General features: G+C 32.6%; 1 protein-coding gene across 1 annotated transcript in view; it reads left to right on the top strand.

Moving 5' to 3' along the window:
• Galnt13 (polypeptide N-acetylgalactosaminyltransferase 13) overlaps positions 1-21,507 on the top strand; it is a 540,229-nt gene that overhangs the window by 506,991 nt on the left and 11,731 nt on the right. Inside the window, 1 exon segment of the mRNA XM_047546171.1 lies at positions 13,800-13,934. Coding sequence (XP_047402127.1) covers positions 13,800-13,934 — 135 coding nt within the window.

Here is a 21,507-nt window from a genome sequence, read left to right on the forward strand (position 1 = left end):
GACAGAAGCTCCCCATTTTATGAGTGACCCAAAAATAAATATATCATACAAAGGGAATAGAATTTTTTGCATCCATCTGTCCAACCTTGCTAATAAGACATGTTTCTTCTATTTTCTAAAATATACAAAATAGATCATAAACAAAATTGCCCTCTTCATGTTTTTTGTTAGAAATGAATATAAATAATCTGATTCTTTTGCCTGAAATTGTTTGGATCCTTTCTTTGTGCTCATATAAAGACATCAGATACACATTCTTTGAAAGACATTGATACACTCTAAGGATACCTACACTATTCCCTCCAACTTCCTCCACCAACACACAAATCCAATAGTAGGAAGCATCTAGACCTTTTATGGGCTAATTAATGATTACAAATAGATGCAAAGATAGAAAGAATGCCATCTCTATATAGACACTAATCTTCATTTTTTGAAGATGGCTAGGAGTTTGTGCATAGGGTTGTGTATGTCTGTATGTGTGTGTGTGCGAGTGTGTACATGTGTATATGTGTGAATGAGATGGGAAGGGAACTGAGAAACTCCCTTCTAATCATATAAAGGATCTACCATAAGATTTATAAAATGTTGTTCCAGAAACACACAACTTACCTCTAGCCCCATCTCATTCATCCTACATTTTGTTCATTTTTTTAAATTAATTTTGTTTATTGGTATACCATGATTATACATAAAGGGATTCACTGTGACATATTTGTACACACACATAACATCATTTGATCAATTTAATTTCCCAGTACATCTCAAAAGGCTGCCTCTATTCCCCCTGCATATTCTGTTTTTCCTCAACTGAATTCTTCCTTTCCTTACACCATACTCCATTGCACCATACTTGAAGTCAGGCAGCTTTGGAGAGTCTTGGAGTGTCTCTCAGTTATGCCAAATTGCTATTTGCTTTCCATTTTCCTGTCTATATCTTAGTTCTATCTGCTTCCTTTGCTGCCTTTTATATTTGAGACTTGTTTAGTATTTCATTGAATCTTGTAAACATTTGCCTTTTTCTAAGGACTATGTTATGTACCTTTAGTTTATCAAACTCTACCTCAAGTTGATACTGAAACTGAGAGGAAAGTATAGCAGTGTTATAACAGTCTAATTCTGTTTACCCTCTATCATTTTACCATTTGTTCTCATATATATTACATTTATATACTTTACAAATCAGAAATACAGTGTTGCAATTTTGCCTTAAAAGTGATATCTTTTTTTTAATTATGAGGAATAAAAGAAGAGCATAGTAACGAATAAGAGAATAATTTAGGATTTACCAGTTACTGCTAACTTCATTTTAGCAGGGAAAATGAAGAGATCCTATATGTATTGCACATAATGTTTCGTTGATTGGAAAACTACTGTAAACTTGAGAGATTCTCAGCTTATGACTGATGTAGGAATTACCAGTCCTAATATTCTCTATTATTGGATAAGCAAGAGCAGCAAAGCTAGATGATCTGTGGAATTTTTTTTTTCTACTGATAGAAGGCAGGAATTCCAAAAGTTTGATTGACATTAGCTTTGGAAATTGTCTCATAGAAATGTAAAAAATTCTAAGCAATAATCCAGTCACCAAAAACTACTGATTTAAGGGGAAATCCCTATGAATTGAAAATATACTGAATACCTAATATATACTCTGTAATATGTGAACACTAAGAAGAATACAAAACTAGACTTAAAATTCAAGTAAACTGTTTTTATATGGAGATAATATTCATTACATGTCAAATTTCTTCCTATGATCACCTTTAAAGAAATTTTTTATTGGGCTAGGCATTAGGGAGAGTTATCACTTCCTCAGAAATTGGTTTATTTTTATCTTATGAATGCCATAAATTGTGTAACTTTTCAGGGATTTTTTTAGTACAAAATACATGATCCACCCAGAGAAAATGAAATATATTCTTTTTTTCTCCTGCAGAATTTCCTTTTATTACAGGTATGTAGTTTAGTAAAGATTTTGAGAATATAGACACAGGAAAGTACTTTTCTTCCTGTCTTTTTTGCTGTTATAACTTTTCACTTGCAAATATTTAGAAATTCATGTGAGTGGTTTATAATATTAGAAGATACTTCGCTTCTAAAATAATGAAAATAAACAGTCCTAGTTCTGACCTTTTCCCTCGGATGGGAGGCATAGTATATTGGTTTCAATTAGACAGATCTGACGGACCTAAATTTGTACCCTAGCTCTATCACCTACCAATCTATGATGGGCAAATCCATTAACATTTGAGACAGATTCTTTCGACAAATATTTTTACTTTCTTTATTCTATTTAATTAGTCACCATTGTTTCTACTGATAGGTATTAGTTTTTATTTTTTTCTACTGGAAATAAATACATGGAGAGAGAGATATGTTTATCTATCCATCCATCAAATTCTGTTTAAATCCACTTTGCAACAGTTTTAAATGTAAATAAGTAAATAGGCATGTAATCACTATACTCAATCTCATTGAGTTTTAAAGAATCTTTCATAAAACAAGTATTCATAATTCTCCAGAGAAGACATTCAGAACAAGATCCCATAAGGACTTCAGTGGGTCCCAGAGACTTCACAACACAGTCAGGATGCACAGAGAACAAAACGTGTGAAACAACAGTGAGAAAACTGGCATAAGTGGAGTTGAAGGACTGGACAGAGATGGTGGAAAATTAAATTTTATACATAGAGGAGCTAAGATGATAGTGGCATGTAAATGTCAGGGAATTTTTATGAGGGGACAAAAGAAGCAAGAGCTTTCAAACTAGAAAGGCTGTTGAAGAATAACATATCCATTTGTAATAAATCTCATGAAGATACCTGTACATGCACTTTTGTTATTAAAAATGACAGAGTGAATACAGCCAAAATGAAAAGGGCTTTTCAATCTTGTTATTTGGTGCCCAGGTATAATTTCTCAGCAAGCAGGGATAGAATATAGAACTTTTTTTTCAATTCATTTCTTTTATTCTGTTATCAAAGGATTTGATCCAATACAAAGCAAGCAGCTACATGTGGTATGTACAAAAATGATACCTTTGGCATTAAAGGGAAAGGGCTTCAATTGGTTACCATAGAAACCTCCTAGTGTCCATCCCAATTTCTAATAGAGCATCTTAATCTTCTAATGAAACCTACCAGATAAAATATTTTCTACAGCCATGTTGAGGTTCAAACTCTTTAAAAAGATTTTGGATGTTTATCTTATGTAAAATAAGTAAAATAATTGTGTGTGGTTGTAATATAAAAAGTTATGTTATACGCAAAAACATTCAAAGATGCATTTATGGTCATTGTAATGCTGTGGAATGATCAAAATGGTCATGACTGGTCCTCATTGTCAGTGTCCAGACCACGATCTACACACTACTGAGAGTAGAGCCACTTCTAGGTGGCAGAAAATGTCATGCTCCAACCCTCATACCAAGGAGACCTGGATTTTTAATTAATTCAGTGAGTTAATCAACTGATCTAATTTTTTTTTAAATATAGGCACATGAATGCATGATCTTCAATTTTAGACTGAGTTTTGTTTTGTTTTTGCTTTTTTTAAGACACAGGTTACAATTGATTTCCAAGATCTCCATTACATAAGAATTTAAAATAATTTGTGAACATGGTCTCCTCCAGGGAATGAAGCCTAACTTTCTTCCTCTTCTTACATGTGTGCTGTACTTATTAACTTGACTTCAAAGAGTGGGACATCCAAAGGGTGGTGGTAATTATATAGTAGAGAAACACTGGGAACTACTAACATGGTCTATGATCAAGGTGCAGTACTATGAGTCATGTTGATACCATGCCCCTCTGGTAGGATGTTACAAGAACATCACAGCGCCTTTGTGGTCTTCTTCTTCAAAACCTATGAGCCCCAGTCTAATCATGACAGAAACATTGGACAAACTCAGAATGAGGGACACTCTCTAAGACCCCTGACAAGTACTCCCCAAAACTGCAAAGGACATCAACAAAGGGATCTCCAAATAGACTAAGGAGAAAGGACAACTAAATACCCTGTGATATCCTGATGTGATTCTAGGAAAAATGCACGTGGGATCAGGGTAAAAGATAACAAAATCTGTATAAAATATAGAGTTTAACTTAAAAAATTTAATTTTATCACCAAGGAACAAAATATCAAGCATGTAGAAAGAATATGGGATTTGGGGCCTGATATCCAGTTCAAAGACTGATTGTCTCACTTGCAAACTAAGAGACTTTATGGAATTTATTTAACCTTTGGAAGCATCATGTGTCTAACTTGCAAAAGAGGAAGACCAGTGATTGCTTTAGAAGTTTACTGAAGAAGTGTATCATTTATGATAAGTGTTATATCATATTTAATATAGAAAATATTTCAAATGTCAGTCATCTTGCCTTATACACATCAGGTGCTCCAAGAATGTAGTTTACTTTCTCTGCTTCTACTTGCTCCATCCCCTCATCTGAAGGCCAGCACTTCTGTCCCTTTGCCTGAGGATTCTTGCTGCCAGAGGCAGCTTTGTCCATCTAGTCACACCAGGGAGCAATCAGTTCTGCTCCCCAGAAGCTCACCTCAAGCAAAGCTGAAGGCAGGTGGTGTATAAATAAACATTCCAGCTCCATTGCACTGCAAAAGGACTGATACTGAGGTGTTGTCTCTACACTGATTACACAAGATCTGTAACAGGACTATGCTACAGTTAACCTCAATATAAAGTAAAATATATCCTTTGTCAGCTCCTGTCCCTTCTCTATTCTTATATGAGTCTTTCCTGGAATCATTTCCCCTAGTGTCTGCTTTTGGAGAGCTCAAAATTAAATAGACCTTTCTTTTAGTTTCCATATTGAATACTATAAGTGAATCAGTAACCACCTAGACAAATTTAATATTGTTTGTATCAATGCAAATGCTGTGGTGATAATTGTGAGGTTAATTTTTAAGTCGTGTAATTTAAACTAAGGAGTCATTTACCTTTACTGAGAAAAGATAATTATTAATGTACAGGAGGTGTATCTTTATGTCATCTAGAACATTAAAATTAACCTTTGGGAATATCTATACATTTTATATCTTTGTCTGATTATATAACACATGCCAGAGTTTTAGAAATTATATCATGATTAAAAGTCAAAATCTTTAAGGCATATGAAATGTTAATCAAAATACTAGTAAAATATTTTTCAGTAAGATGAATCAAAGTCATTTGCCATTAATTTGTATCTAACAAATACTAAAATAAATATAATAGTTTACATAGAAGGCATGTGAAGTATGCACATATATATGTGTGTGTGTGTATGCACATATATATCAAGTGAATTACATAAATATATATATTTATATATTACTTCTATGTCTATTTTTAGGCATAGTCAGTGAGAACTTCAAAGACTAGAAATCTTGCTATACAGTGGTACCTACCAATGACAATCATGAAAGAAAAGCATACATTTAGGTTACCTATAAGTGAAGAATATCCCATTCATGAGTTTACTTTTCTTCCTTTCCAATTTACATGCTTGAGGATCATTTCCTCAAATAATACATATTTAAGTAATAATACAATTTGAAAAAGCATTGGAAAGAATGTCATTAAGAGAGAATGTGTTACAGAAAATCATTTTAACAAGAATACAGAGAACAGAGTTTTAATTTGGTCACATAGTGGGGGAAACTTGCACTCAAATAGTTAATTATGTATTTAAGTTAACATTACCTAAAGGATATGTAATGTTATAAAGCCTGACAAATTCAACACTTTCAAAATTATCCTATGAGTAGTTGATAAGTGAATGATCAGATGACTAAAAAAACATAGAAGGCCTTTCATGCAGAGAGAACAGATCTCCATTTTTGTATGTATGTATCTTTTTCCTGGTCATCACTATATATGTTTCTATTGTTGCATAAGAAGTTGCTACATAGAAGACAATTATTATTTCATAGTTCTGTGGGTCAGCAATACAAGCACAATGACTGAGTTTTCCTCTGAAAATCTCATCAGCTGAAATCAAGGTGAGAGAAGAATGGAGGAACTTTAGATGATATAGAGGGAAATGAAAGGAAGGGGGTAATTATGAAAAATGGTGGAATGAGACAGACAGTACCCCAGGTACATGTATGATTACATGAATGGTATGAATCTACATCATGCACAACCTTGGAAATGAAATGATGTACCCCATTTGTGTACAATGAATCAAAATGCAGTCTGTAAAAATAAAAAAAAAAATAAAAAAATAAAAAAGATGTTGGCCATAGTTGTGGTATCATCTGAAGCTCAGGGTCCTTTATAAATTTCCTTGCTGACAAAATTCAATTTCTTGCAGCTATAGGACTGATTCCATCCTAGTTTATTTGTTTTCTGACTCTGCCAGTAGTTGCTCTCAGCAGCTTAAGGCTGCCCTCAGCTCCCTGCCATGGCCCTCTTCAAAACAAGAGCTTTCATCCTCAAGACCAGCAGGAAAATCTTTCTCTTCTGTTGGCTAATCTGAGGTCTTACGTAACATTTTACATAACATTCCATAATCCTGGAGTGATTTTCCTATCATAGTCACAATTTCTCTCACACTCAAGGAAAGGAGGTTATATAAGGCATGTTCACCAGGGGACGGGAAACTTGGGCCATCTGCACAATGTACCACAGTCAAATTAAGCAACATCTGCACATCCAAGCATATGTAGTGGGATATAATTTGGAAGGATTTCCAATTGGGCTAAATTTACAATTTATATTCTTTGATATTGAAGTAGTAAAATATGAGTATGTGGAGCAAAATGCTTATATATTTCAAAGTTGTAGACTTCCTGTAAATGCCTTTAGGGCAGAGTAAAATATTAAAAATGCATAAAGTTTTAACATCAGGGACATTTAAAATGGGAGAATTTAACAATGAAATAGAAAGAAAATAGAAATGTCAGTCACACTGTGTTATTGTATTAGTTCATGCTGCTTATGTATTATCTTATACTCTTGCTCTTTTCTAGAAAGTGAACTAGAAAATTTCAAAGACAAATTGTTTTCATTTCAATTCAATAAGTAATTACTAGGCACTACTCTGTTCCTAGAGTAATTTCCAAAGGGATTCAAACATATCTTTTGCAATGTTATTGGAATAGCAATGTTTTATTTAAAAAACAAATTGCCAGTGGGAAAAGATGAGGTAGAATATAATCAAATGTAGATGCTATGCATGGGTAGTGCACAGATAATCACTGACATTCAGACATTACTTGAGGCAAGTACTGTGTTTAGAGCTTATATGAATTTCCTAATTCAACCATTAAAATAGTCCTTGAAACAAAAGGCATCTTCATATCTTTTTCCCAGATGAGGAAAACAAGATTTTTCAAAGCCTCACAGAAACTCGGGTTCTGAAGAGTGATAGATCTCAAACCCAGGTCTGCCTAAATCCATGATTTTGAGTATTATCCTGTTCCAAAGATAAGCAGTAATGAAAACTGCCCACAATTTAATGTGGAAAAACTATCAGTGGAAAAATAGTTGCAAAGCACTAAATGAAAATAAATAAGTAAATGAAAGAAGACGAAGAATGCATTAAGACATTAGGAGTTTATTCCTTTCCTTGCCAACATGAAGTGGGAAGGATAGTCCTGAAACAACTAGCACATACCATATTAGCAATGATATGATTTGTTAAGTACAAATAAAAAGTATTATATTGTTATATATAGTTATATTGAGATGAAAGAAAAAATAGCTAAGGTTTTGCAGATGATGTTAAGGGCAGGATAAGAATACTGAACTTGATAAAAACACATACTGCTTTTAATAATAGAATTTTAGAATATTGAATCAGTAAAAGAACAGAGATCATCCAAGTAGAGGTTAAGAGTCACAGCAGGAAGCTACCTACTTCTTACCCTCTACACAAACTACTGAGCTAACAGCCAATAGATGGAGCCTGAAATCAACTAAGACATAGAAGGAGATTCTGTCTGGTAACAGAAGTCTCTGCTTGGTGGCTCCACTGATAAACTCAATTCCATCTATGCATTCTTCATGTGGATTTTAGGATGGTGTGACATATGGAGAGGGAGCACATGTTTAAAATAAATTATATTTTTTGCTTAAAGTCTAATTCTTGTTGCTAAACAATTTTCCCTTTTATTTCAATATATTTTTTTCTGATTTATTTTTATAAGATGAGAGAGAAAACTGTTATGTGCTTTTTTCCCCCCTTACACTTTATCCTTCTGGATGATTGTTGACATTTTCAAATTAACTCATTCAAAATATTTAAAGAGTTTCCCCCAGAGTGTCCAAAGGTCTAAAATAACTAACTGATAGGGGTATAAAAGGCAGTAGAGTAACATGGAAGGATAGTAGCACAGAACCAAGCTTGGGGTCCAGAGAGACCCCTGTAATTAAGCAGCTTGGGCATACTGGATGAGTCCTATAAATTTTTAGCCAGTTTCTTCATCCACAAAGTGAAACTGTTGGCATGATATGACATATAGAGATCCTCTAAACTGTAAAATTTTATAATTAATATAAAATTTTCCAACAGGATTTATTTTTAAATTAAAGCTAAACTAAATATAAAGAAATCACACTCTATATAATAAAGTTGAATCAAATATACTGCACTCAATTTGAATACCCACAGAATATTATGTCTATTCAAAATATGTACTTATTTATCAACCATGTATTAATAAAAAACAATAAACGAAGCTAATATCTAACCATCATATGTACATCTTCATCTAAGAATAAAAGAAAGAAACTCTGCGGCAAGACAGAGCCAGCAGAGGGCGTTTAGATCTTGAGCCTTTTGCTGAAGCCGGTAAGGTCCAGGTTACCACAGAGAGCAGTGTCCCTACTTTTCAATTTGCTCTGCTAGAACCAAAGTTCCCTAACAGTCAGTTATGCTAGAGACTTGAGCAGGTTTGTAATTTTTCAAAGCAGTAAATACACACACACACACACACACACACACACACACATATATGAGGATTTTGAAATTTTGAAAAAAAAAGCATGGATTATCTTTAATTGTGCAGAATAAAGCATTAATTCTAATGCAGAATATTTTAGATCACTGTCACAACATTCCTTGAAAATTATTTAAATGTTTTGATTCTAGATGTTTAAAACAATCGTAAATGCCTTTGGATATTCTTCCCCCAAAGAAAATCCAGAACCAGACATATACATATGTATATAATGAAAAAGTCTTTCTTGCTAAAATAAAACATTGACATTGAAAGGAATTGATATTGAATTAATTATCATCCTCTATATATTGTACTCATTTGAGTATAACACTAATTCAGAGATACAAATCAATCTGGCTTCAATAAAGTGTGCATAAAATTAGGCAAATCACCTAGACACAGTAAAGAACTACTTTTTGAACATAAATCTAAATAGAAAGATGATTGTGAAAATGATTGATGCTTTTGGAAAATACAATAGGATGTTACGATTTTCAGTCCAGGCAACAAGATTAAGTATATGTGAAATCTAAAATCAGGTTTCTTCTATGAATCTTTCAATGATAATTTGGAAAACTGTTCCATGACTTTTAGAGACTTTAGTTAGCATAAGGAATAAAACAAGAGGTATCAGTTTTTTGAAGATGCTGTAACAAACTACCACTAACCGAATGTGTTAAAACAAAACGAATTTATTATTTCATGGTTCTGGAGGCTTTAAGTCTGAAATCAAGGTGTCAAGCTACACTCCCTCTGAAACCTAGTAGAGAATTATTCCTTGTTTAAGTTAGCTTCTGCTGCTAGCCAGCAGTTCTTGGTGTTCCATGACTTGTAAATACCTCACTCCAGTCTCCACCTCTGTCACCCCATGGTCACCTTTTATTTCTGTATCTCTTTTACTTATAAAAATATCAGCCATTTTGGATTAAGAGCCCACCTTACTCCAGTATGACTTCACCATAACCAAAAAATACATATGCAATAAGCCTTTTTCCAAATATGTTCACATTCTTTGGTACTATGGGATAAGACAACATAATTTGGGGGACACAAATAGACCCTTAGCAGGAAGCATCAGAATATAGAGAAGACTGTAAGATGTTCTATGGAGACAGTAATCGTTTTTCTAGAGAGAAGGAGCTGGGAGTCTGGCTTCAAATGAGGTAAATTTGTAGGTATATGCAACCCTGTGTAGCCAGTCACATACAGCCCTTCAACTTAAAGTTCTTGATAATATTTTTAATACTAGGTCCTTGGTTTACAATTTGCAGGGGACTTGGTAAATTATGTAGGACACCATTTGAGAGCTTGATGTCTGCTTCTTCCACTTGTAGGTATGACAGACTGTAACCTGACTCACATCTGATAAAGCAGGTTTGTGACAACTGAAATGAGGGGACTGAACTGCCTTGTCCACTGTGGTCAGCATGCCTTCCAGAGTTTATCAAGTCATAAAAAAGGATGTTTATAAAATATTCATTGTCCTCCTCATTAGCACTGCAGTGAGAGATGCTCAGGGACCGGAATCTCAAAAGGGCCATACTCTGTGGAGACAGAGAACAGGAAGGAGTAATAAAAAAACAGCTTGAGTAAGACCTGTCCTAGAACTTTACCATCCTGGAAGAATGAAAAGACTAGCAGCCTGTGGGAATTTGGGAGTGGGCAGGGGCAATGGGAAAAACAAAAAGGTGCTTAAGACAGGGAAACCAAGAAGGCAATGATACCCTCTCTCACCCTAGGCTGCCAACTTACAGAAGAGGATAAAATTTGATATTCCATTACATTCAGAAATTTCATTAATAATACAAATTGTACATTCCAATTTCTGAATTGGATTCCAAGGTGACTTAGTCAAGTAGCAAAAACTCATACATGTCATATTTTTCACTTAAAAGTTGTAAAAGATATAGTGTTTCTTTCAAGGCATTTTGTAGGGTAAATAGATGTTGTAGGCTGAATTTTGCCCCCGTCAAAATTTGTATGTTAAATTCCTTAATAGCTTCCAGTACCTCAGAATGTGACTGTATTTGGAGATACAGTCTTTGAAGAGACAATTAAGGCAAAATGAGATAATTAGGTGGTCCCTAACCTGTTATGACTGATGTCCTTTAAGATGAAATTTAGGACACAGACAGGTACAGAGGGAAAAAATGGTGACGATGTGGAGAAGATGCCCATCTATGAGACAGGATGAGAGACCTAATAATTAAATAACCCTACTGATATCTGGATCTTGGGACTTTCAACTTCCAGAGTGTTAAGAAATCATTTATTTTTTATTCTTATTTTTTTGCTTAGGCTACACATTCTATGATATTTTTTCTGGTAATCTTATAAAACTAATATTACACTAGAACACAAAATCCTAGTGGTTTTGGCAATAGAAGTAATTTTGGAAAGCATAATAATCAACAAGGTCCACAAAATGAAACACAGAATCTATCTTTCCTTATAAAACAGCTGAAATTATAAGATCTGCATAAAAATGGCCTTTTAAGTGGTTGTAGACCCAGTTTAACTGGCAGACTATATAGGAACATATGCAGTACTAGCTTGCTTATAAAAATGTTATGTGTTTAGACAATATGAACACAATATATAAAACAATATCAAACCTCCATAAACTTTTAAGTAACTGTACTTTATTTAAAGAAATCAGTTTATTTTTTGCAATAGTGTAAGTTGGTATATATTTATAGAAACATAAATTAATTGTACAGTAAAACAAAAGGGAAATTTTTTTTATTTTATATCTATTTTTATATGTATAAATAAATTTATTACTATATATTTGCAAAGAGTATTACATGTGGCGCCTTACTCAGGTAGGTGCCCCATTAATGTTAACTTCCTATTTCCAGTTGTATAATGGAAGGAGGTACAGAGATTGTTTAATTCTGCTTCAAGTCACCTTAGATATTTAGAGTGATTGGTCTCTGAATCAATCACTGATCTTTAATAAAGTCAATTTAGAGATGCACTAGAGCAACTGAAAATAATATTAATTCTGGTTTGTGTCACTCAGTTCTGGCTTAAGTAAGAATAAATATTAGTTACCAAAGATAAGGCAATTTGGGGGAAAGATTGAACAATGAGATTTCACTGATGAAAGAAACCAATCTTAGTCATCAATATGTGTGGTAATTTAAAGTGCTTCCTTAGGTGTTTGGCTTTAAAATATTTTGTTTTACCTAATGGTCAGGTATAGAGGTTTCAACTACAGTAGCAGGAGAACCAACTGGGCAGTTTCTAAACTGGGAACTACACCTAGGAGGAGTACTGAGACAAGCAACAGGCACCAGCTGTGGGGAACAGTTGCTCACAGGAAATCTAGCAACAGATTTGGGGTTCTCCAAGTTATGAGGAACTCAAAAGTGGTGACTCTAGACACAATATGTGGAGATGGTACTAGTTGAAAGTTTCAGGAAAGTCTGTCATCAGGATTAAAACCTTGCCCTCAGGACTGTGGGCCACATGGTGGGCACAGATGGGCCAGAGCAAGTCCTTCTAGATCCCTGTCCTACAACTCCTTGGACACTGGGTATGTCATCAAAGCAGGGATACACATACAAGCCCACTACCTGGGAATAGCTCCAAGATTGAGATTATAATAAAAACTAGTTACTGAATGCTTTCCATGTACCAGGACCTTGCAAGCATTCTGTGTGTATTATTTTTCTAATCCAAAATTGAATCCCATGAACCTTGTATAGTAGGAGTCACTTAAAAAACACAGAAATGGCAATTATGGTTAAAAAGACAATCAAAGCATATGAAGGTTAAACGACTAAGATCAAACCTGGTAATTTCCAGATCAAACCAAGAAGGATATGTACATACTAACATGAACTGACTATTAATGTAGAGGGTAAAATAACCATCACAAAAACAATCAAGCATAAAAATAAGGTATGAAATCAAATTATTCTCAGGTACAAAACCAAGTTATTCCTAAGTTTACAGGAAATAATGCCAGGAAAAAACTGACGTATTACTTACAGATTTATATTTTTCATAAAAGCTCCTTGTATGCCAAGCATGTAGCCAGTGGTTAATTTTTTCAATTTCAAATGACTAAGAAAGATACTTTCAGATAGATAGATAAATAGAGGCTCAGAACACATTTTACAAACATATCATTCTTGAATGTAAATTACTTTAGGTAGTTACCAGTTTACCAAAGAATGAATCCAAATTAGAATTTAGGAACAAAGAAAATGATATACTGCTTTCTAGAAATTTCAAAAGGTAGTTTCCAAATTGTCACAGGAGGCTTGAAGAGAATCCTTGTTGAGACCATTATTATGCATGTTGTAAGAGATTTGAATGTCAGTGTTCTGTGAGGTCTTCTTTTATAGTGGCATTTCTATACAATTAAATGACAGCAATTTCAAGGTGGAAGGTTATCCTTTAGTATTGAAATAATGCTACAATGGGAAAAAAATTCTCTAGAATTTTCCCTAGAGTTAAAGAATTGGTCATAAGATTGTAGGAACAAGGACTGCTCTTTATTGAGCTCCACACAGTTTACAAAGTTTGTTTTATTTAATCTTTTGTGAACTTTGTAAGAAAAGCATTATGTAGGACATAAAGTGCCAGCAAATAATAAGTGTTTATTAATTTAGTTTGTTAAACTGAGGCTTCATCAAAATCCTAGAAAATAAAACATTGTCCCTATTTTGCAGTTGAGGAAAAAGATGGAAATGAATCAGCTTTCTCAAGGTCGCACAACAGGAATCATTTGAAAACACAGTGTAATTGATGTGACAGTTTCCACATATGGGATCTATTATGCTGTGACTTTTTATAAAGTAGATATTATTTTATTGACTAAATTTTTCTATTTTTAGGTATTTTCTTATACAGCTGACAAAGAAATCCGAACTGATGACTTATGCTTGGATGTATCTAGACTCAATGGACCTGTAATCATGCTAAAATGCCACCACATGAGAGGAAATCAGCTATGGGAATACGATGCTGAGGTAGAGTATTTTCCCTAATTCATTACTTAATGCTTAAGGTCAGTTTTTTATATTTACATATATATATATGTATACGAATATAGTTTATAATATATATATACATATATATATATATATACTAATTAAAATTTTTTTGTTTTAGTTGTAGATGGATACAATATCTTTATTTTATTTATTTAATGTGGTGCTGAGGATTGAACCCAGTGTCTCATATGTGCTAGGCAAGCATTCTATCACTGAGCCACAACTCTAGCCCTAGTTATATATTTTTTAAAAATTAATTCTACTCCATATTTTTTCTGCATTGGAAGAATTATATTCCTAGCATTCATGCTCATACCTGATGATATTAAGACAGCATATCATATAAGTAGGCTTTTGTTAAACTGGTCCATTAGTATGAACATGAATAATCATTGTTATTTGCTTAATATATGTGATCTCTTGCCCAACATAAATTAGGCAAGAGGCAAGCTATACTTATCTGAGAGGTATATATGAAGATGTTCGTATTAAATAATATTGACAATATGTTCTTATTTTCAAATTTTAAATTTTTTACTATTGTAATCCCTGATATGTTTACTATTGTAAAGAATATGGCAAAGAATTCCTTACTACTTAACATAGTAAATGTTTTTCAGAATTTAATAAATGAATTAGGCATATAATAAGTCAATATAGCATACATATAGCACATCTTTCTGATAAAGAAGAAAGTAAACAACAAAATCACTGATGGAAATTTATAGTGAGGCAGTGTGTAAAAATCAGTTCAGCCATCAGATGGAGCTAATAAAAAAGAAATATTTTCTTCAACATGAGGAAACAGCCTCAGAAAGAGATTCATTTCTCTCACTTCTCTTTGCTAACAAAATGAATTTGTCATCTGTGTCACATTTTCAACAATATTAATTGGTCAGTGGTGTATTTTAAAGAAGAATTGAACTTTATTTTACAAGATAAATAATGCAATAGAGGTAAATGGGTCTTGCAGATGCAGTGTTCCATGAAAGCTTAATATATTCTTCAATAAAAACATTTAAAAACCAATCTATGGTTTTCAATATGGTCGATATTTTAAACAAGGTCTTTTTTCTGAAAACTTTTTGAATGCCATTTTAATTTGCATGACCTTATGTTTCTCAAGATGAATATCAAGAAAACTAAGTGAATTTAAAACCAGTTATATAGGATTAATTCTGGCCTGAAATATATATAATGTTACCATCGTCTTGGAACAAAAATTATTCTGGGACATAATTAAGGAAAAACACCCAGATTCTTCCTGAGTTGTGGCATTGTGTTTTATTGAGACTCCCTGCCTTCTCAGTGTTTTATTCACCTTCTTGGGCCACCATTTTTTTTCTTCAACTATTATCTGTTATCACGGTTCTTTATATTAAGGTTAGAGGAGATTTTTTCCTTACTGAATGTAAATATGTATATATGGACCCTTAATCCGTGTTCTACCTCTTCTATGAAGAGAAGTAAATATAAATGTACAGAAAGAGTAGAAATCCTACAAGTAGCATTTATTTTTAAATAAAACTTTTTGTTGTTGATGCTTACTTTCTTTCAAATACCAGAAATTTATTTGACTTGTGCCAAAAATAAGGATGTCTAACATAAATTTATTCAGAAAGGAGAATGGTTGTCCATTTCTATAAGATATAGAACAGTTGAATTTCAGAATACCACTTTTAGTCTTCAAACTTTTCTATAACTCTTGAGTGAACAATGATTTCTATACTCACAGCTCAAATTGCTTCATTTCTAAAATAATACTGTCAGTAGTTAAGTGTATACTTTTTTAAACGGTATATATTCTGTTAATAACAAGGTTGTCGAATGCTAAGGAATTTTAAAAGATGATTTTAAAATGTGACTTCGTCTAAGATTAAAAAAAAAATGTTATTTTGAAAATTTACCCTTTGGGATGATTAGCAGTCATCTGTTGTAGAATTTTAGAGCACTGTAAAATTTTGAGCCATGTTAACTTTGCCTTTAGAATATGCATACATGCAGGCTTACAAGTGCCATAAATATTGAGAAATTTTATTTTAAATAAGTAATCTGATCATGTTAGGTATAAGTATCAGAATTTAATTTACTCTGCCATATGTTTACATGTTTTTGAAATTTTGATGTTCGACTTGTCTAATGTCATCACTTTACCACCAAATTTAGAAATGCATAAATCATAATGGAGAGAAATCACCTGAGAATGAAACGATTGTAGAAATAATGCACTGCCTTTTTGGAAATTTCAAGTTTGAAATTTGATTGTATTTGTGAGAAGGTCATTCAGAAGGAGATAGTTTCCAATGAAATTAAAACATTCACTTTTTTATAATTTCCTTTAAGTTTTATGTTTAGAGTCCCTTTAGTTCACTTAACAGTCCCAATACTTGCTACCCAGAGGTCAATTCTAGGATCAGGGGCATGCCTAAGAACTTGTTGGAAAAGTAGAATGTGAGACACTATGCTTGACACCCTAAATCCAAATCTCTATTTTAACAATCTCCATTAAAGTTTGGTCTAGACAGTGCCAAATATCTACACATTTTCCATGAATTTTAATGGGCTGTTGGAAATTATTGCAAACTTAGGAAAAACACATGAGTACTCTTTGGAAAATGCAAGGCTCCAGGGGATCTAGGGGAGAGAAAGGAAGCAAAGGGCGAGAGGTGCTGGGATGTGAATGAGTCCTTGCTCTGTAGCTCTAGTCTTCTCAGTGAAAAGTAGGTGAGAGCTGCTCACCAATTCTTCAGTTCTTTATCATTTGCTAGCAAGGGCAAAATTATTATTCTTTGAGAAACCTCTGAGGTCATGCAGTTTCAAGGCAGAATAAAAATTGGTGGAGTTCACAGAATTACAGAGCTAAAACGTACCTTAAAGTTCTCTTCTTCCAGCCTTTATCAGGAGAAAGCTAAAGCACAAAGATTACCCTGCTAGCAGCAGAGCTAGGATTTAGGTTCTAATAAAGTTTTCAAAGACGCTAGTTATCAGTACAGTTTTGAATCTTACAGTGTGAACAGCTGAAATATTCCATCACCTTATCTCCCATAGTCCTTTCAGTCTTAGAAAGGAAAGTCATAAATAGGAGCAGAATTGTTGAAATATCCAGAGACAAATGGAAACAGTGTTATGAGATCTGAAAACATGGAGTCTATCTAGCTGCTTCTGAATACAGTTAATCGAGTACTATATAATTTTATCAGTTTTCTTACACAATTCATACAATAAGATTGAACTTCTTGTTCTCTATGCTTTTCACATGAATAAACTGGGGCATAGAATAAATATTGGCTAAGTTTGCACACTCAGATATCTAGTATTAAATCTAGCAATTTTTCTACTGTGCTACATTACTTCTCAAGGTAATTGAAAAACTATAATTAAAATTATTAAAATATAATAATTTTTAATAGACTTAATAATAAATAATTAGATGCTTCCAATGGCAAAGATCTAATAAACTAAATGTACAGTATTATAAATGGAATAATCAAATATTAATAATAATTTGCAGTACCAAATTTTGTTCAAATAGGATTTCTCCTTTTCTTAATAATAGGAAAGTGTTCTGCAATAGATATGGTCTCTTTAGAAGACCACTCTGGCACTATGGTCTAATTGCTTACAAAATTTAGTTACACATATTCTGAATATAATTAATGTCCAATTACTTTTCCTTTGAATTGAGTGGAACTAAGCATGTGTTTGTAATAAATGCACACTGCTGATTTACTGTGATTTGAAATATAGAGTTTCTCACTTTCCTAACTCAACATTTTTTTGGTGTATTTTTCTGGTATTTTGTGGTGCTGGAGAATTAAACCCAGGGCTTCACACATGCTAGGCACTGAGCTGTACCACTGAACTACATAGTCAGCCACTAACTAAACATTTCTTAAATAGCACAATTATTAACTTAACTTGTTGTCACTTTTTACCTGGTCTAACCTGTTTAATTTGGGAGCAACCTGAGCATCATTCGCATAGATGCAGGATATCCACCTACTCTCTAATCTCTTGAATAAATTACCCATGGAACCCTTCAGTATCATGAAATGCCTGTTATCTCAGTGTTAAACAAAACAGAAAAACTAAATTGAGTATCACAGAGCAATTATTTATTTATTTATTTATTTATTTATTTATTTATCTATTTATGGTGCTGGGGACACTGAGCAATTTTTAAAATTATTTTTGTGAAAGTCTGTTGCTGATCCATTCTACTTTTTTCAAATTTTCTTATATGCTGTTTGCACATCATAAGTGTATTCCAATCTACTTGAAATTTACATTTTCCTGCAGTATGTGCACTTAATCACATTTTTTTGAACATCTAGGCAGCTACATACAGTGTGAGAATCTAATTTTAGATCAGAACACTTGTGCTCAACAAACACTATGCAACAAAGAAAAAAAGGGAGCAAAATATGATGCTAAAAATAAGTCTTGTTTTTCATGTGACTGAACAAGTTGACTGAGAAAATACTTGTTATGAATTCTATACCCATCTGTATGAAATGTTTCTCAGAGCTGCAATATAAGGAATTCTTTTAGTAGGTAAAATATGTTAGATTGATATTTACTGAAATCATAGAAGTGTATATTTAGACTTTACTTATTCCCCTCCTCTTTTATTTATCTTTATCAGAAAACAGGTAAATGGGAATATAATTTCAAGGTAAGTGACCTGTAAATGCAACCTAGCCGTGTCCCTGTGTAGAATTCCTAATAAAAACAATGGCTTGATTTACCCTTTGAAGCTTGAGTACATTAGACAGGTATTACCTTCCCGTATTCCCATTACCCCTTAGCTTTGATTTCACATTAGAATCAACTAGTGAATAGAAGTTTCAGTAGATTAGTGTTGCATTTGTAGTTCCTCGTTGTTAACCATCTTTGCTTGAGTTTTAGAATTCTTCTATCCCATTCTACTGACTGCACAGACTACTTTATCAAGTGATCATATTTAATATTTGAATAACAACTTTACCATATTATTTTAAGAGTTGTTACTCTGTACTTGGTCAGTAGGGGAAACCTAGTAATTATGTCATGAAATTAAATACTTAAAATAGTCCAAGTTTATTCTTAATCCATTTATCATTATATATGATCACAATTAATTTCATTGATTTTACTTTAAACTTTTAGTATGCCAACTGATACTTGTATGATTGACTCTTAAACAAACTATGCAGTCAGTTGTATTTGTTCACTGAAACATCATTTTTAACAGTGTTCTTTAACACAAAGGTGTGATCTAATTATTCAATATTATGCCTTTATTTTGTCATCAAAATTGTTTCCCTAGCCTGTTTACAGCTGACTCTAAGTATGAATCATATCTTTGGAAGGGCAGATACGGCTTGTCTTATCGAGATGATATATCTTGTTTAGATACAAAACATACTAATATATTTAATGACAGAAATCATTTTTATGCATCTTAAAATAGTTTGATTTAGATTTATATGTCCAAGGAAATAATAGTGTCTTGCATTTCAGAAAAGAGCAATTAATTAATGTTTTATATAAACATAGTCCATCACTCACTTAGGGTTTATATCACTTTCTTTTATAGCCAATATTTAAATAAAGCCAAAGGTATTTGGCAGTAAGCTGCATGTCAGCCTGTATGTCACAATGTCTTCAAAATTGAGTTAGCATGACAACCTTTTAATGAGGCATTTGAAACAAAAGGCAAAGGACTGACATGCTTAACAAAGAGCATTTTAAAGAAAAAAATTCTACACCCAATATAAAATCATGCAAGGTCATGAATGAACGGTAAGGGAGGAATATAGATAGCCAGTGAAAATAATAATTGAAATAACTATCAAAAGTACATACATACAAATCATATCATGAATGTCATTTTATCCATTTCTTTTTTTGTTCTGTCATTATGACAAAAGTTTATTTAATAAGCAAAACATAATATCAATGAAGATGCAGTGAAACTGACACAACATTGTACCCTGGCATATAGTAAGCCATAGCAGCTGCTGCTATTATCACTAAATTTTTATCACAGATAGTTTTGGTAAAGAATTGTACTAATTTGTGTTAAAATGTTCATACTTTTGTAATTTCACTTCTAAAACTCCTTTCTAAAGAAATGATTATAAATGTACACAAAGATATTTGTCACAGCATTCTTTGCAATAGTTCCAAATCAAAAAGAAGTTCCCCCAAAACAGAAAAGTTAGTTTTAGCAAATTCATTTCATACATATTATTTCCTACTAGTTTAAAAAGATTATTTTAATGATAGGAAATATGCCAATATAAATGGAAGAAGGATATTAAATTCTATGACCTCAATTATATAAATATAGGGCTGGGGATATAGCTCAGTTGTTAGAGTCCTTGCCTGTCAAGCAGGAGACCCTGGGTTCAATCCCCAGAACTGCAAAAAAAAAAAAAAATTATATAAATATATAAAAATGTTAAAATTACTACAAAACACATTTAAATATTAATAATTGTTTTCTCTCCTGAACAGAATACTCAGAAAAAAGTCATATTTTGCTTTTAAGAAAGAGTATTCTAAATAATTTTGTCCATTTTTTAAAAAAGAAAAATCATTTTTATGGCAGTGGGTTTTAGATTTCTAAATTTTTTCCAATTTGTGACTCTTTGGAACTACCTGAAGTAAATGTTTTTTCAACTTTTTTTCATAGCAATTCTATTCTGAAGAAAATTGTGTTTCTTACGATATTATAGTTTATTCATGCCATGAAGTCACTTTTCCTGGCCCTAATAAGCTAAATAAAATAATTTTTGTTTTTGTTTTTATGTCACAAAAATCCTTATAATTCATTAATTTTAATGATATGGAATTCACAATTCCTAACAGTAGGGCCTTTGGTATTGACATTATATTTACCAAGAAAAGTTCATTGGAAGAAGAAATGTTATTTAGAATAGGGGATGATCTAGCCTAGAAATTTCAAACAGTATCTAAGGAAAATTTAGATTTGGTTTATAAACAAATAAATTTGTTTTCTTAACAAATAAAACTATATCATTTAAAGTATCATTTTACAAATAATATATGGTGGAGTATAATGCTATCTTTCCTATCTTTATAAATCATTTATCTACTATTTTACTATAGAAGATAAATGCTCGAAACAATAAATCCAATGATTGTGTCCATTTAGCTGCCCAAGAAATGTAGTTTATTTTGGAAGTATTTATATTCTGCACTGGCCTTTCATTAAGTGTTTCAACCTACCACTTATTTAATATCTCCTGTGGGCTGGCACTGGGTTTGATGACGCAAGTAGCCATGGTCTATGGCCTTTCTGGAGTTTATGCTCCTGCAGAGGAAATCTATAGAAAGCATGAAACAGTCAAATCAATTAACTAATTAAAAATTATATGTAGAAAACTTGATGAAGTTAAGAGCCAAAATAGAATTGATCTTTGTTCCCCTTATGCTGACTTTACAGCTGACCTCTAATGAATGTGTCAATATATGTGGAACCTTTAAAAACCCCAGGTTAGCCCCACGTTCCTCAAGCAGGAACTATTGAAAACCATACTGT

This window comes from Sciurus carolinensis, chromosome 3, assembly GCF_902686445.1.
Source record: "Sciurus carolinensis chromosome 3, mSciCar1.2, whole genome shotgun sequence".
NCBI classification, from domain to species: Eukaryota; Metazoa; Chordata; class Mammalia; order Rodentia; family Sciuridae; genus Sciurus; species Sciurus carolinensis.